This window comes from Sminthopsis crassicaudata, chromosome 5, assembly GCF_048593235.1.
Source record: "Sminthopsis crassicaudata isolate SCR6 chromosome 5, ASM4859323v1, whole genome shotgun sequence".
In the NCBI taxonomy this organism is placed as follows: Eukaryota; Metazoa; Chordata; class Mammalia; order Dasyuromorphia; family Dasyuridae; genus Sminthopsis; species Sminthopsis crassicaudata.
The window spans coordinates 305,549,964-305,564,347 of record NC_133621.1 but is presented as its reverse complement, the minus strand read 5'-3'; the positions used below and the strand labels follow the sequence as shown (position 1 = coordinate 305,564,347).

The 14,384-nt window shown below is 54.5% G+C and overlaps 1 protein-coding gene across 2 annotated transcripts; it reads left to right on the top strand.

The window, feature by feature from the left end:
* Positions 1-694: 694 nt before the first annotated feature.
* LOC141545079 (angiopoietin-related protein 5-like) lies at positions 695-13,164 on the top strand. 2 transcript variants are annotated; one of them, XM_074272012.1, is made up of 7 exons: positions 695-890; positions 2,790-2,881; positions 7,209-7,242; positions 7,835-7,926; positions 8,694-8,820; positions 9,558-9,743; positions 12,641-13,164. In XM_074272012.1, exons 2-7 carry the CDS (start codon positions 2,795-2,797, stop codon positions 12,961-12,963), a joined length of 849 nt encoding a protein of 282 aa, XP_074128113.1. In that variant the 5' UTR covers positions 695-890; positions 2,790-2,794; the 3' UTR covers positions 12,964-13,164. The 2 variants fall into 2 exon arrangements, with proteins under 2 accessions (XP_074128113.1, XP_074128112.1); XM_074272011.1 differs by lacking the exon at positions 695-890 and adding an exon at positions 2,295-2,495.
* The last annotated feature ends 1,220 nt before the right edge of the window (positions 13,165-14,384 follow it).

Below are 14,384 nucleotides of genomic sequence, written 5' to 3'. Positions count from 1 at the left end.
GGCTGCGGAGCCCTATTCTGGGCTTAGGGTTCAGCCCGTCACCAGCTCTCACCTGCGGCTCCCAGAGGCCCCGCAGAGCCACACCCTAGGAAAGCTCTCGGCCGGCGGCTTGCCCGGTGGGGGGCGGCTGGGGGCTCCGGCGCATCAGGGAGGATTCACTGTGGTGGGCGCTGGGGCTCAGATGTCGAAGATACCATCCCAGGCCGTCACCCGTGGTCCCGACTGCCGCCGGACGGGGATGACTGGAGGAGGCTGACGGGCACAATCTGTCTCGCTAGAGCCAATGGACGCACTCGAAGTTACGGGACAGGCTAATGTGTACACAAGTCTTTAGGGTGTGAAAGGTGGACTGGGGATGGGGGAGTGGAGGCAGGGAGGCCCGGGAGGCTGCAGCGAGAGCCCTCCTTCCCTTTGGATGCGGAGGGGAAAGCCGTTGTTGAGCTCTGCCCGGGTATAAGCACAAGCAGGCAGTCCCTGCCCTCGAGGAGCTTACGTTGAGTGTGCTACCGGGTGGGGCGGGGGCAGTGAGGAGACAGCTGAGAGGGGGGGCGATGGCCAGGGGCCCAGGTGGGGGACGAGGCGCGATGATGGCTCCGCTAGAGATGAGGGGGACAAGGCTGCTCCTGAGGACTGCCCCCTGCAGCCGGTCCGTCAGAGACCCGATGGCCAGGACTTGCGGAGGGCGGCTGGGTTTCCCGTGGCCTCCGCTTCCTCATTTACCATTCTTCCCTTCCCAGTCTAAGGGCCATTTCTCCTTTGCAAAGAAAGCGGGATCCAGTAGTCCTCCGTCGTCCCTAACGTAGCCCAGCCTTGTGAAGCACCGGTCCCAAACCCTCGTTCTTCCGGGCCCCAGACCGCAGTGTGGTTCTTCAGACTCTGAGGAATTCTGGGTGAGTCCTCCTCCCCAGTCTGTGTGCTGGGGGCCACAGGGGGAATGAAAGGAAGGAGAGTCTGAGCCCGGCCAGGATGGCCGGGAGCAACGGGGCTGTCACTTTATGGAAGGCCACGGCCTCTTTTACAAATCCCCAGGCGGTCTGAGCCCCTTTTGCAGTGAGAAATCTGGGCTCGGCAAGAAGCGGTTCCAGCAGCGTCCTGCGGGAGCCCCTTTTCTTGAGCTGTAGGACAGGTCCATGAGTGTCCATCAGGGGTTTATGGGAGGAAGGGACAGTACTGGGGGGGCCTCCGCAGGCCCGGTCCTGAGCAGGAGCCCTCCACCATGGCCTCGGACCACGCTTAGCCCAGCCTGACTGGGTTTTCTCTTTCCTGGCCTAGGCGCCCTCCTGCTGTGGCCTGGTCCCTGGGCCCTCCAGCCTGAGGCTCCTCTGGCCCTCTCCCAACGGGCCCCAGACCAAGCGCTGACCTGGCCAGAGCCTCTGCTTGGCCCTCCAGAGGGGCCTCCGCCGTAGCCCTGGTCAGGCACGGCCTGAGAGCTGGTGGAGCCTCCCTCGGAGATGCTGGAGCCCTCCCCCTCAGCCAGGGACCTGGCCAGCACTGCCCGGCTCGGAGTCGGGGCTTCCCCGGGCCCAGAGGCCCCCTCAGTCGGGGCAGCACCCAGCCCCGGTTCTGCTTGGTTGCAGGAGATGCTTGGCTTGTGTTGACTTAGGGTTGGGTCACCTTGAGCTGAGCTGAGATGTCAAGGGATTTGTTAAGGATGGAGCACACCCCAGGGATTGGTCAATGGTTACCTTTGTTCCCAACAAGTGTCAAGAGTTTGCCCTTCCTGCCCAGCACCCCCTCCTTGCAGGAAGATGATCCCACAGACTTTCCTGGAACTTGGGAGGGATGAAAGGAAGGCTCGAGACTGACCCTTCTGTGGGGAAGTCACCGGGGGCCAAAGGCCAGGGGAATGCTGTCCCAAGGGGGCCCAGCCAGGCAAACCCTGCCCACCCAGAGAGAAAAGTCTAGCCTGAGGCACTGTGGGATGAGTGCCGTGGAGTGGGACAGACTCGGGGCCTCTGGGGGTCCAGAGCACAGAAAGACAGGCCTCTGGACCCTGGCGGTCAGGGCGGGCTTCCTAACACAAGGCCAGAGGGACCGGACTGAGGCAGGAAGGCCCCAGGCCTGGGAGGGAGCGACTGGGGGGAGATGCGGCTTCCCCCTGGTTGGCTCTGCTTCTTAGGCCTTCGCTCCTGCCTGTTCATGGCCAAGGCCTGGACATGGGGAGGGTGGGGGCTCTGCAGCAGGGGGCAGTGATCCCCAAATCCTGGCTCTCCGGTGAGGGCAGCCCCCTCTCTGAGCCTCGTTTCACAGCCAAGGTCATTGCCGTGATGGGCGGCCACGGCTCACTCCCAGATGTGAGGGAGAAGAAGAGGAAGGGACCTTTGTGTGGGCCCGGCCCAACCCTGGCGCTCAGGCCTTGTGGGGTAGGAAGTGCCGCCCCAGCCAAGTGGGGCCACCCTGCCCCGCCCCAGATGCCGCCCTCTCCCAGGAGGTATAAACAGCCCAAGCCTCAGAGTGGGGCAAGAGGGCTTCTGGGAGGCAGGAGACCAAGCAGCGTAAGCCAAGCCCTGGAGGGATGGAGCCTCAGAGAGGGGGAGAGGGCCTAGAAAAGGGGGGGCTCAGAGAAGGGGAGGGGGCTCAGAGAAGGGGAGGGGGCTCAGAGAAGGGGGGGGGCTCAGAGAAGGGGAGGGGGCTCAGAGAAGGGGAGGGGGCTCAGATGGTTGGGGTTTGGATGAGAGAGGAGTTTAGAGAGGGCCATGCAGACTCTCCGAGCACAAGGAGGGCTGCAGAGGGAGCAGGGCCAGGGGTGCCAGGCTTGGGCACCCACATCCCCCATCTCTCCCGCCCAGGAGCAATGGCACCGGTGACTCAGTTCGGCTTTGTCCTTGTCATCGTCCTCCTCTGCCGGCCGCCCATCACTTCAGGAACGGTGAAGTTTCGGGTGAGTGCCCTGGCTTCTGTCTGGGAACCCTGGGAGCCCGTGTCCCAGGCCGGCTTCTCCCCTTGGGCTGGCTCCTCAGAAGTGGCTCCTCGAGGTGGCCCACGCCCCATTTTCTCCCCAGCCCTGGGCCCTTTCTCCCTCCCCTCCCAGGGGGCATTGTCCCCCACTTCTGCCAGCTGCCAGGAAGCTCCGAGCCCCCAGCAGGAGGGGCCGGGCTCGGGACGGGCCCAGCAGGGTCCCGGTGACAGATCTGGGGCTCTGTGGCCGGCTGGCTCCTAGCTTTGTCAGGCCGAGCTGGGCACGTCCCAGTTACCCGATACCTTCTTTCTCAGTTGATTTCATTCCTGGCTCTGCTTGCCAGACTGTAAGGTAAGAAGGTGTCCAGTACTGCCCGGCTGGAGCGCTCGTGCACAGGGAGACGCCTCCAGGCCTGTGTGCCCTTGGTCAAGCCCCAGCCCTCCTGGGACCTCAGTTTCCTAACTGTCTGGCCGGGGGCAGCAGTGGAGCTCCCCAAGACCCCTCGCGGCAGACCCCTCCTCCGGAAAGCCCCAAGCCTTCTCCCCGAGGCTCCAGCCCCGTCTGTCTCTGGCGTGGCCCGGGCCATCCACACCCAGAACACCGACGTTATCCCAGGTGGGGTCTAGCCCCCCTCGCCCCCTTGTCCTGGAAGCTCAGAGGCTCTCCTCCCACACCCCAAGACCCCGGGTGTCTTCCGGCTACTCCGTCCCACCTGCCGGCTCTCTTCAGACAAAATGCCGTTGTCCCGCCCCTGCCCCGTCCTCCACGTGGATTTTTTTAATTTTGAATTCGCCTTCTTAAGCACACGATGTCGGCCGTGTCGCCCACCTATCTGTCCCAGCTTCCTGTCACCCCTAAATTTAATGAGCTTGCCAATAATGCTCTTAGGCCTGGATTAAAAAAAATACGAGATAGCCAGTTCTAAACCTCCATCCTTAGGTTTCCGAAGAGACCTTCCCCCTCCAAGTTGACTTGAAGGGAAGGGACTAAGCATCTATTAAGCACTTAGTATATGTTAAGCTCTTTATTAAGCACTTTAACTTTGCACTGAGCTGTTAATGACTACTCTTTAGGACTAGATTCAGCTCTTTGGGATGCATGTAACGATGCTGTGTGTAAGGCTGGGCAACCCCTACTTAACCCGTCACTCATGGGTCCAGGGAATTTCCTGGTAGATCCAGGGGTCAGGGTGGGACACTTTGTATTTAGCTTTCATCATAACATTGAGATTTCTCATGCTGTGCTTGTGGATGAGGTGAGGTGAGCCGGGCCTAGAAGAGAGGACGAGTAGGTGGCCAAATGAACGGACCCTTGTAGTGGCCGTGACGGAGTCAGGCCCCCGAGGGTGGGCCTTGGTGGAGGCCCCAGGGGCTTCCACATTCTCGGCAGTGACTTGCAGCGCTTAGAAGCTCAGCTGTTTGATTTGTGAATCATAACAAGTTGGGGGACAGAGTTAAGATCCAAAGGGAGCAGAGCAATAAACAGGCTCAGTGAAATTTAATAGAGAAAAACATGAAATTGTGTATGGGGTGTGATGCACAAAAGGATCTGACGGGAGGTGGGCAAGTCCCCTAACAGTCGGGGCCCTCCGGAAGAATGAGAGCTGCATCCGCCCCAGCCCAACGGCGTCCACAGTGCTGGGCCCGGGCCGCCAGCGGAGGCGGGAGCAGAGCGTGCAGGGGGCAGCAGGACCACCAGGGCTGTGAGTCCCACAGCAGGGACTCGGGAGAAGCGGCAACTTGAAAGCACAGTGAGTGTTAGCCTTCGTAGTGTTGTCTCGCCCATAATGCTCCATCCTGAAGATCCCTGTCCACAGCCTGATTTACCAGTTCAGTAACTCGGGGAAGAAAACCTGATTATAATTGGGCGATGGTTCTTGATGAAATCCTACTGACTCTTCGTGATCGTTGCTGCTGCTCCTCCAGATTCACCAACCACACCTTTGAAAAATGCTGGTAGTCCAGATCACTGGCCTCTCCTCTGCAAATTCTCGTCTCCTTCCTGTGTGAAAATCGAAAATTGGCACATTTGCCCGTCTCCAAAGCTGGGGCTCCCCTCCCATCCTCCATGACCTTTCAGCCATCACTGGGAGGGACCCAGGAATTACTTTGGTACTTCTGGAATTTTGCCAGGAATCAAAGTCAATCAAGTTCACTGGCCTAGTTGCTGACTCTAGGATCATCCATCTTTCACAGAACAAGACCACTTTTTATCCTTTTCCAATACTGATATTTCTCCTATTCTATGAAGTTATTCTGAGCTCATTGATCCATAGCAGAGTGATTATGGAGGACTCTTCCTTCCATAACCGAGTTCCTGGTGACAGAAATTGTGGTACCATCTCACACTCCATTGATCTTTTTTGTTCTCTCCGGGACAAAGAGCGTTGTTCTCTTGGGTAGAGAAAAGAAAATGAAATAAAAGATGGTGCAGGATCTTTGCCAAGAAAACCCCCAATGGGGTCACGTCACCCTATTTGCCTCAGTTTCCTCATCTGTAAAATGAGCCGGAGAAGGAAATGGAAAATCACTCCAGCATCTTTGCCAAGAAAACCCCCACTGGACTAAATGACAAGAGTTCTGTCTTCCCGCCATTGTCTGTTGAAGTTCTCCATCACTACAGAGATAACGGTAGAGAAATAGATGAGAGGAATGGTGTGAGAGGGTAAGATGATAGAGGAAGAGTGAGAAAAGAAATGAGAGAATGAGCAGGAGTGCTCACCTCGCGGATCCGAGCACAAGCAAGCAAGATGGGGCCTGCCCTCGAGGAGCTTACATTCTGCTCAGGGAGAAGTCCTGGAGGGAAGCTGGAGAAGGAGTCTGGAATATTGGGGCTGCAGACATAATACTGTGGTTCTTGGCAAGCTAAGAGCCCCGTCTCTTCCATGATTTCATTTCAGGATCATGACCTGCTTCTTCAGCACCTTTTCCATCTTCTCCCATCCAAGTGGTTTGTAGTGTACTTCCAACACAAGCATCTTTGGTCTCTCCTTTGCTCTTCACCCAGATGTTTTCTACTGTATCTACCCTTCTGGTCCCAAGATGTCTTCATATGAGCCTTAACGGACAATGTGATGTTTGTTGGACCTCTTGATGATATCATAAACCTCCATGCCACTCCTGCCCTTCCCCTGACCTGCTGGCACATGTTAGGCTACTTTTCCGTGCCCCCCCATCAGATTCTTTTTTTTTTTCTTTTCTGTTCTGCTTTTTGATTGACCCTTATAGGCTGGACCCTGGAAAAGAGATCAGCCCGCACCTCTTTTTTTTTTAAGTTTTTTACTGACAAAACAGATGCATGGGTAATTTTTCAACATTGCCCCTTGCAAAACCTTCTGTTCCAACGTTTGCCCTCCCTTTCCCCACTCTCTCCCCTAGATGGCAGGCAGTCCCATACACGTTTAATATGTTAAATCCAATATATAGATACGTATTTATATAGTTATCTTGCTGCACAAGAAAAATTGGATTAAGAAGGAAAAAAAAACTGGGAAAGAAAACAAAATGCAAGCAAACAACAGAGGGAGTGAAAATTCAGTCTGTACTTTGAGCATTAGTAATAGTGACTCGACTGCTGGAAAGGCAAACATCAGCTTGCTCTCCAACCTTGTTAAGAGGAAATACTCAATCCTTGCAATTCTTTCTGGGAGCTGTGGTAGCCGATTTCGGGGGTTTGGACAAGTGCCAGCTGGGGCGGGCGTGCCATGAGGAAGCCCTTAGGGTCACCCTGCCGTTTGGGTCTTAGCAGGTCGCTGGGAGCACGAGAAAGAACCTTAGATCTAGAGACAAGAGGTCTGTGTTCAAATCCACCCATGTGGAAACGGCTCTTTGCGAAGTTTTCCCGTCTATCAAAAGAAAAGACTATTTGTGCTCCCTTCCTCCCCCACCACTACCTCTTCCACTGGATTGTTGGGAATAAAGCTAATCGTTGTTCAGCCGTGTCCAACTCCCTGTGACCTCATTGGCAGAGATCCTGGAGTAGTTTGCCACTTCCTTCTCTAGATCATTTGACAGATCAGGAAACTGAGGCAGACGGGATGACATGATTTACCCAGAGTCACACAGCTGGAAAGTGTCAGAGAATGGAAGCTTCCTACCTCCAAGACCAGCACTCTGCCCACTGTGTCGCATGCCAGTTGCCCTCAGCTGGGAGGCAGCTCAGACTGTGCCCTCAGAGCACCCACTTTGGGCAGTTTCTATGGCTGGGATTCCTCATCCTCTCTAACCCCTCCCCGCTGCGGTGGGTGGGCTGCCGTGGCTGGGGGCTGGCAGGGCCACGGTGGATGCTTATGTTTTTTCTCCTTCCACAGATGCCAGTGGAAAATGCAAAGCTGAAGGAGCAAGGTCTGCAGGGTTTGGGGGTCTGAGGGAGGGGGTCTGGGAAGCTGGGTCCAGGGTCTGGGTCATGAGGAACAATGGACTTCCTCCCCAGTGGCCTTGTCTCAGCTGTTAGAGTGGGACAATAACTGTCCAACGTCCTTAATGCTCCAGTTTCCTCAAAAGCCCCCTCCTTAGAAAGCCTTCCAGGGTTGACCCCCACCCAGTTTGCCATTTCTTTTTTTTTTCCCCTGAGGCTGGGGTTAAGTGACTTGCCCAGGGTCACACAGCCAGGAAGTATCTGAGACCAGATTTGAACTCGGATCCTCCTGACTTCAGGGCTGGTGCTCCGTCCACTGCCCATTTCTTTACCAGAAGGCCCAGGTGGGAATCTCAGCTCCCCTGGACAAGCCTTGGTTTCTGCCCCTTGTAAATGGATCCAGGAGATGACCTCTGAGGGCCCCGGTCATTTAACATCTGCTGGGAGGCGACGAGAGAACAGCCTCAGAGCCCCCGGCCCTTTGGGCAGGTTCTGGGGGGCCGGAGAGGGGACGGAGGAGATGGGGCAAACCCCCCACTCCCAGCAGGGTTCCTCAGCTCTGCTTCTGTGCCCCCACAGGGAAGGACTGCTCCCAGATCTGGACAGACAATCCACAGTCCCCCAGCGACATCTATGTCATCAGGCCAGAGGGGGCCCCGGAAGCCTTCCAGGTAAGTCAGACAGCATTTAGGAAGCACCTACTATGTGTCGGGGCCTGTTTGAAAAGAGGCAAAACCAAGTCCCTGCCCGTAAGCTCCAGCTTGTAATGGGGAGACAAGCACAAGCTGGCCCCCTCCGGGGGGTGGGGGGTGGTCTCTGAGGGGAGGCTGCCTGCAGTGGGTGAGTCTGGGGGGAACCAGGAGTGCTCAAAGATGAAGGCGACGCGGGACGAGCACAGAGAGGGTGGGGGGCGCGGTTGTAGGAGGGGGCAGATTTGGGGGCTGGGGGCCATGGGGAGCCACAGCAGCTGAGTCAGAAGGGATTGGAGGAGAGACTTGAGCAGATAGAAGGCTGCTGTTGCAGTCCAGGTGAGCCGCCAGTGGAGGGGAGGGCTGGTGGGTTCGGCCACAGGTTAGACGTGTGGGCGAGGGGAAGAGAAGGTGAGAATGGGCCCGGCATCGGCTAGCTGTGGGTCAGACCGCAGTTACCTGCTCCATAAAGTGGGAGCAGGCGCTGCCTACCTCTCGGGGCTCTGGGAGGAGGAGCAGTTTTTTAAACCTCGCCAGGGAAGTGGGAGATGCTTTCTGTCATGCTCTCTAGAAGGAGATGGGAGTGGGCTTGTGTCCAGGGGTGTGAGATCAGGCTTTCTCATCTGGGAAGTTGGCCCGGAGGGGCTTCTGGGGCGGTCAGGAGGCCCCCCTGTGGGGGGAGCCAGGGATGACAGCCTATCTGAGACAATGCCGCGTAAAAGAGTCCCTTCACGCCTTGTAACCCCCAGGTCTACTGCGACATGCAAAAAGATGGCGGCTGGACAGTCTTCCAGAGGCGGACAGGGGGCAACGGCAAGCCTTTGGCCTTTGACCGTGTCTGGTGGGAGTACGACCATGGTTTTGGCAATGTGGAAGGTGAGGAGGCCGGAGAATTCCAGCGCAGGCAGCTCAGCAGGGGCCTTGTCCCCGGTCACTCCTGGACCTCTACTGCTGGTGCCTGGGGACATGTGGGGCTCACCTAGAGCAGGGGCCCATCTCCCCATTCAGACCTCCCTAAGGAAGAACCAAAATAGGCAGATAATTGTGGGTAATACCTAGAAAAGGAACGTACCCCCCAAAAAGCAACCGGATAATCTTGGATAATCCCTGGAGCAAAGGACAGATGCCCCCAGCTAGTCCCCCAAAATTGGATAACTGAGGCCCCCGAGGAAGAGAGACCAGTAGGCAGAGATGAATAATGCAGCGTGTCAGACATGTCTCCCCCCTGCGCCACAGAACTCTAACCCAGAACGTCCCGCCCACAATCCCACCGGCCGGCGTCTCTGATGGGAGCTCACAGAGTCCCCGCTCGGGCCCGCGCTCCTGTGGGGTCAGGGCTGCCGGTCTGGGAGGGAGCCACAGCGGGCCAGGAGCTGGCCTTGGAGCCGGCGGTGGGAGGCTGTCTCCTGAAGGAGAAGCCCAGGCAGGAGGGGAGGCAGAGGCTGGGAGGGCCTCAAGGGACCACGTCCGGGGCAGGCCTTTCCCAGAGCCCCGTCAGGGGAGCCGGCCCCCTGCTGGCCAGGTGCACCCCTGGCAGGGCGCGGCAGCTGGGGCGAAGACCGGCCGGTTCCCTGGTCCCCGGCCTTCAGTGATGGGCGTCTCTCCCCTCGCAGGCGAGCACTGGCTGGGCCTGGCCAAACTTCACTCCCTGACGCACCAGCCCGGCATCCGCACCCAGCTCAGAGTGGACCTGCACAACTTTGAAAACGAGAGCCGCCATGCCCTCTACGATTCCTTCCAGGTCGGGGACGCGGCCAGTTTCTACACCCTGACCCTGGGCAGGTACTCCGGAAATGCAGGTGAGCCCAACTCTGCCCTCCAAAGTGCTGATTAGACTCCTCCTGTGTGCAGGGCCCTGGGGAGAGATACAAAATTTGCCTGTGTAATTCAGTGAGCATTTATTAAGCTCCTTCTGTATGCAGCTCCCCAGAATTTAGCATGGGAGAGATACAAAATTTGCCTGTGTAATTCAGTGAGCATTTATTAAGCTCCTTCTGTGTGCAGCTCCCCAGAATTTAGCATGGGAGAGATACAAAATTTGCCTGTGTAATTCAGGAAGCATTTATTAAGCTCCTCCTGCATGCAGCTTCCTGGAACTTAGCATGGGAGATACAAAATTTGCCTGTGTAATTCATTGAGCATTTATTAAGCTCCTTCTGTGTGCAGCTCCCCGGAACTTAGCATGGGAGATACAAAATTTGCCTATATAAATCAGTGAGCATGTATTAAGCTTCTCCTGTATGCAGCTCCCTGGAACTCCACATGGCAGAGATACAAAATTTGGCTAATTCAGTGAGCATTTATTAAGCTCCTTCTGTGTGCAGCTCCCCGGAACTCCGCATAGGAGAGATACAAAATTTGCCTGAGTAGCTCCCAAATGAGTTGGTGATAAGATATAAATCCAGAAAACCATGCATTACATTGATAAGCCCATCAGAGAAGGTTCAGAGGGAAAAGGTCATTCCTTAGGAGGGCATTCACCAAAGGCTCCCCAGAGAAGGTGACGTGAATTGGGGTTTTAAAGAATGAGTAGGAATCGAGAGGGTAAGAAGAGAGGGGATAAAGTTCCGGACGTAAGGTAGGACCTTGGGGGTCAGAGAGTGTGTGAAGCACAAGAGCTCAGAATGAACTCGCCTGGCAAGAAGGAACAAGGCAGTGTTTCTTTTGGGCTTCGTGAAGGGACTGGCCTCCTGCAGGGGATGGGAGCTGATGATGGGAGCTGAAGATACAGGAGACAGAACTAGTTTGGTTTGGATTCCGCTGTATCTGAGAAAGAAGGCGATCTTTGACCTGGAAAAGGCAGAAGCAAAATGACTAACATTTTTAGTCGGGAACAGAATTGCAGGAAGGACATAATAGGAGTCCCTAATTGCCCTGGATAAATTCAGCGGGGTCTGAGAAGTACTAACAGATGGGATGGCGTCTATCTGTGAAAGGTCATGGGGAATTGGGGAGGGGGAGTGCTCCGGGGGCCTTGGGGCAGATGTCCTGATTTTCAAGAAACAAAAGACAAAGAACTCAGTCTTCAAACTATAGGTCAGCGAGCTTGACTCCTGCCAGCATGCTAGAAGGTTTAAAAAAAAAAAATGCTTAATGAATACTTAGAAAAGGAAGCAGTGACCTCAAAGAACCAGGATGTTCAGATCAACTTCCTTCTTTTTTTAGACAAATTTATTACCAGTTTAGTAAATCTGTCTTTAAAAAGGAAGTTAAACTGGTGGATAAGGAGAATTTTAATGCTAACATTAGCCCAGATTTTGAGCATTGGACAAAGAGGTAAAGACGTGGGCTAGATGATAGCATGGCTCAGTGTTTTCAGAATTGGATTAACTTGTCTAAAAAGAAGAAGGAAGATAAATTGATGGATGAGGAGAATTCTAAAGCTATCATTAGAGCATTGGACACATGTGGGCCAGATTATAGCACAGTCCCGTGTATTTGGAATTGGTTTAATGGCCGAACTCAGAAGTCTCCATGGAGCGTCCCAGGGATCTGTCCTTGGCCATAAACTATTCAAATTCTTTACCCGTTACTTGCATAAAGGCAGAGGTGGAATACTCCTTTCATTTATGGATGACCTAAAGCTAGAAAGGGCAGTTAACATATTGGATAATTGAATTAGGACCCAAAAAGGATTTCTGTAGACTAGAATGTAACAATAAATATGTGGGTTCTAGTCATCAGCCTCTCAAGCAGAAGGTGAAAGAGACATGTCTAGATGGCCATTCATCTGAAAAAGATCCTGGCAGTCGCAGTGGACTCTAAACTCTGTGTTAGCAGTGTGACCTGGCAGTCCAACACAATTGTAGGGTTCCCTGAAAGCTGCTGATGCTTTTATCCAACAAGCTGCCTCTCCCTCCTAGTCTTGTGTCTTTGCACGTGTGTTAAATGGCTTACGTAATGGAGGAAAATGTTAAATCACACAGGGCCTCGAGTTATACTGCCAGGTGGTCATATAGGACAATGGAGGGAGGGGGGGTGAGTGTCAGAGACAGGGAAAGGGAGAAGCAGGCTGGCTGGGCACCTGAATAGAGCATGGGTGGGTGCCTGGATCCAGAAAGAGAGAACAGCCCCATCCATGCATGGGAAGGAGCTGGACAGAGGCAGGGGGACAACTCTGAGCCTGGACTCTGGACAGGAGGAGAAAGAAGCTCCAAGGCTGAAAAAGATGGTCCTGGTCAGTCCCTGGACCTGCTCCCTCAGCAGCCTGAATCAGAAGGTGGCTCTGGGGTTAGCATCTGGGTCCTGGACACAAGGAGGAAGCCCCTCTGAGTCTGGCTTCCAGATGGGAGGGGGATAGAGTGATAGGGAATGTGAGTCTGGACCAGGAATAGAGAGAGGGCCTGGAAAGAGAAGATGGCTCCGGGCTCAGCACCTGCGTTCCAGACAGAAAAAGTCGCCCTGGTTGGCACTCACTGGTCAGAGACAGAGTGAATTTATGAACCTAGGATGATGTGATTCGGATACTACCTGAACTCCACACAAAGGGGTTCAAGGCTCCAATCTGGCAGATATAAGGGTGGCTCTGTGAGACTTAGGGTTCAAGGCTCCAATCTGGCAGATATAGGGGTGGCTCTGTGAGACTTGGGGTTTGAAGCTACAATCTGGCAGATATAGGGGTGGCTCTGTGAGACTTAGTCAGAGGAGATGGCTCCGGGCCAGAGCCCATGATCCCAACCATTGCTCTTCCGCACAGGAGACGCCTTCCGTGGTGAAAACTGGGCGGGAGCTGCCTCCCAGGAAGGCACTGCCTTCAGCACCCTGGACAGGGACCATGACTCCTGCAACCCCTGTATCAGTGGGGATATAGCCTTCAACGAGTGCAGCCAGTGGCATGGAGGAGCAGGCTGGTGGTTCAGCGACTGTGGGGAGGCCAATCTCCATGGGGACTGGCACCCTGAGGGGGACCACAAAAGCTGGAGCTCTGACATCCACTGGGGAACCTGGAGCCCAATAGATTCCCTGAAGGCCACCGAGATGAAGGTGAAGACCATCAAGAAGGCTGCAACTAAGGCTTAGGAGCCGAGGACCCTTCCAGCTGCCTCAGAAGCAGATCAGAAAGGTGGCCGGCCCAGAGAGCCAATCAGAGGAGGCTTGGGGACAACAGTATGATCTCATGGGACTGAGAAATTGGGGGGCTGTCTGCTGTAGATACGGGGGAAATGATCAATAAAAATGGAGATTACAGCCTTCCTTGGTTCTGCCTACTTAAATCTGCCTGTTCTCTGGGGAAAGACAGGGGGAGCACAGTGGGAATAAGACTTTGGGGGAGGCCCTGCCCTCAGGGAACTTGTAATCTGGGGAGACTGAGGAAGAGCAGGTCCTGGCTGTTGTTACTGTACAGGGTTCTTACAGTTTCTGAGCGACACAGAGCATGAAATGTCTCTGATATAGACCTGATATTCAACACAGGTATCAAACCAAATCCACTCCCCAGTGGATTTGATCAAAGGAGATACAGTTCTCTTCCCCCTCCTTCAGTCAGGGTTAAGTGACCTGCCCAGGATCACACAGCTAGTTAAGAACAAACAGTTTGGATGGTGAATGAAGCTTCTTGCATTCTCCCAGTTCCTCCGAAAACAACATGAAACCTCGCCTCTGAACAGATCCTGGAACAATAGAACCTAAAAAGAGACAGAATGAAACAATTTTCCAGCTAAGATAGGTTGGAAGGACTTCAAAAAAAGCTGGTCAGTCTCACTGGGGTGAAAGTGGTGCGCTGGCCAGCTTAGACAGTGACCAGGAAAGCCAGTGGGAGGGTCTTAATCACAGCACCCCTTATCCTGGCTATCACGGCAGACTGTTGGGACAGCCTCCAGTCCCAATGCAGAAGGCAAGCTGCCTGCCCAGGAAAGCAGGCAACAACCGGCGGGACTAAGTCAGGCAACCCCCAGTGCTATGAGCAAGTACACAAGGAGACCCACTGCTCAAAGCTTGAAGCTACACAGGAAGCTTGTGCTTCCGGAGCAGAACTTGACTTTAAAAGTCCCGAAATAGGAGAAAGAAAGAAAATGAGCAAGAAAAAAAAAAGATCACTGACCATAAAAAACTACCACGGTGCCAGGGAAGATCAAAAGTCCAACTCAGCAAAGGACAAGATGCCTACAAATATTAAGCTTGAAAAACAAGGGCAGAAGTCCAGATCTCCACAGCACCCTGAGGTTTCCAAAGAGTCCCATCTCCGTATCTCATTTATGTCTCCACTATTCCTTGAACAACCCTATTTTGTGATGGTTGAGTCCGACTCTTCGCAACCCTGTGGACTCTGATGAATCTTAGTATCTCTGTCTGGAGTGTGTGTCTCACTTCCCTTGGGATATATTATTTCCAACTGGTCAAAGTCAAAGCTACAATATGGCAGTACAGGGCGTGGGCAGCTGGATGGTGCAGGGAATAGAGCACTGGGCCTGGAGTCAGGAAGGCGAAGGCGTGAGTTCAAA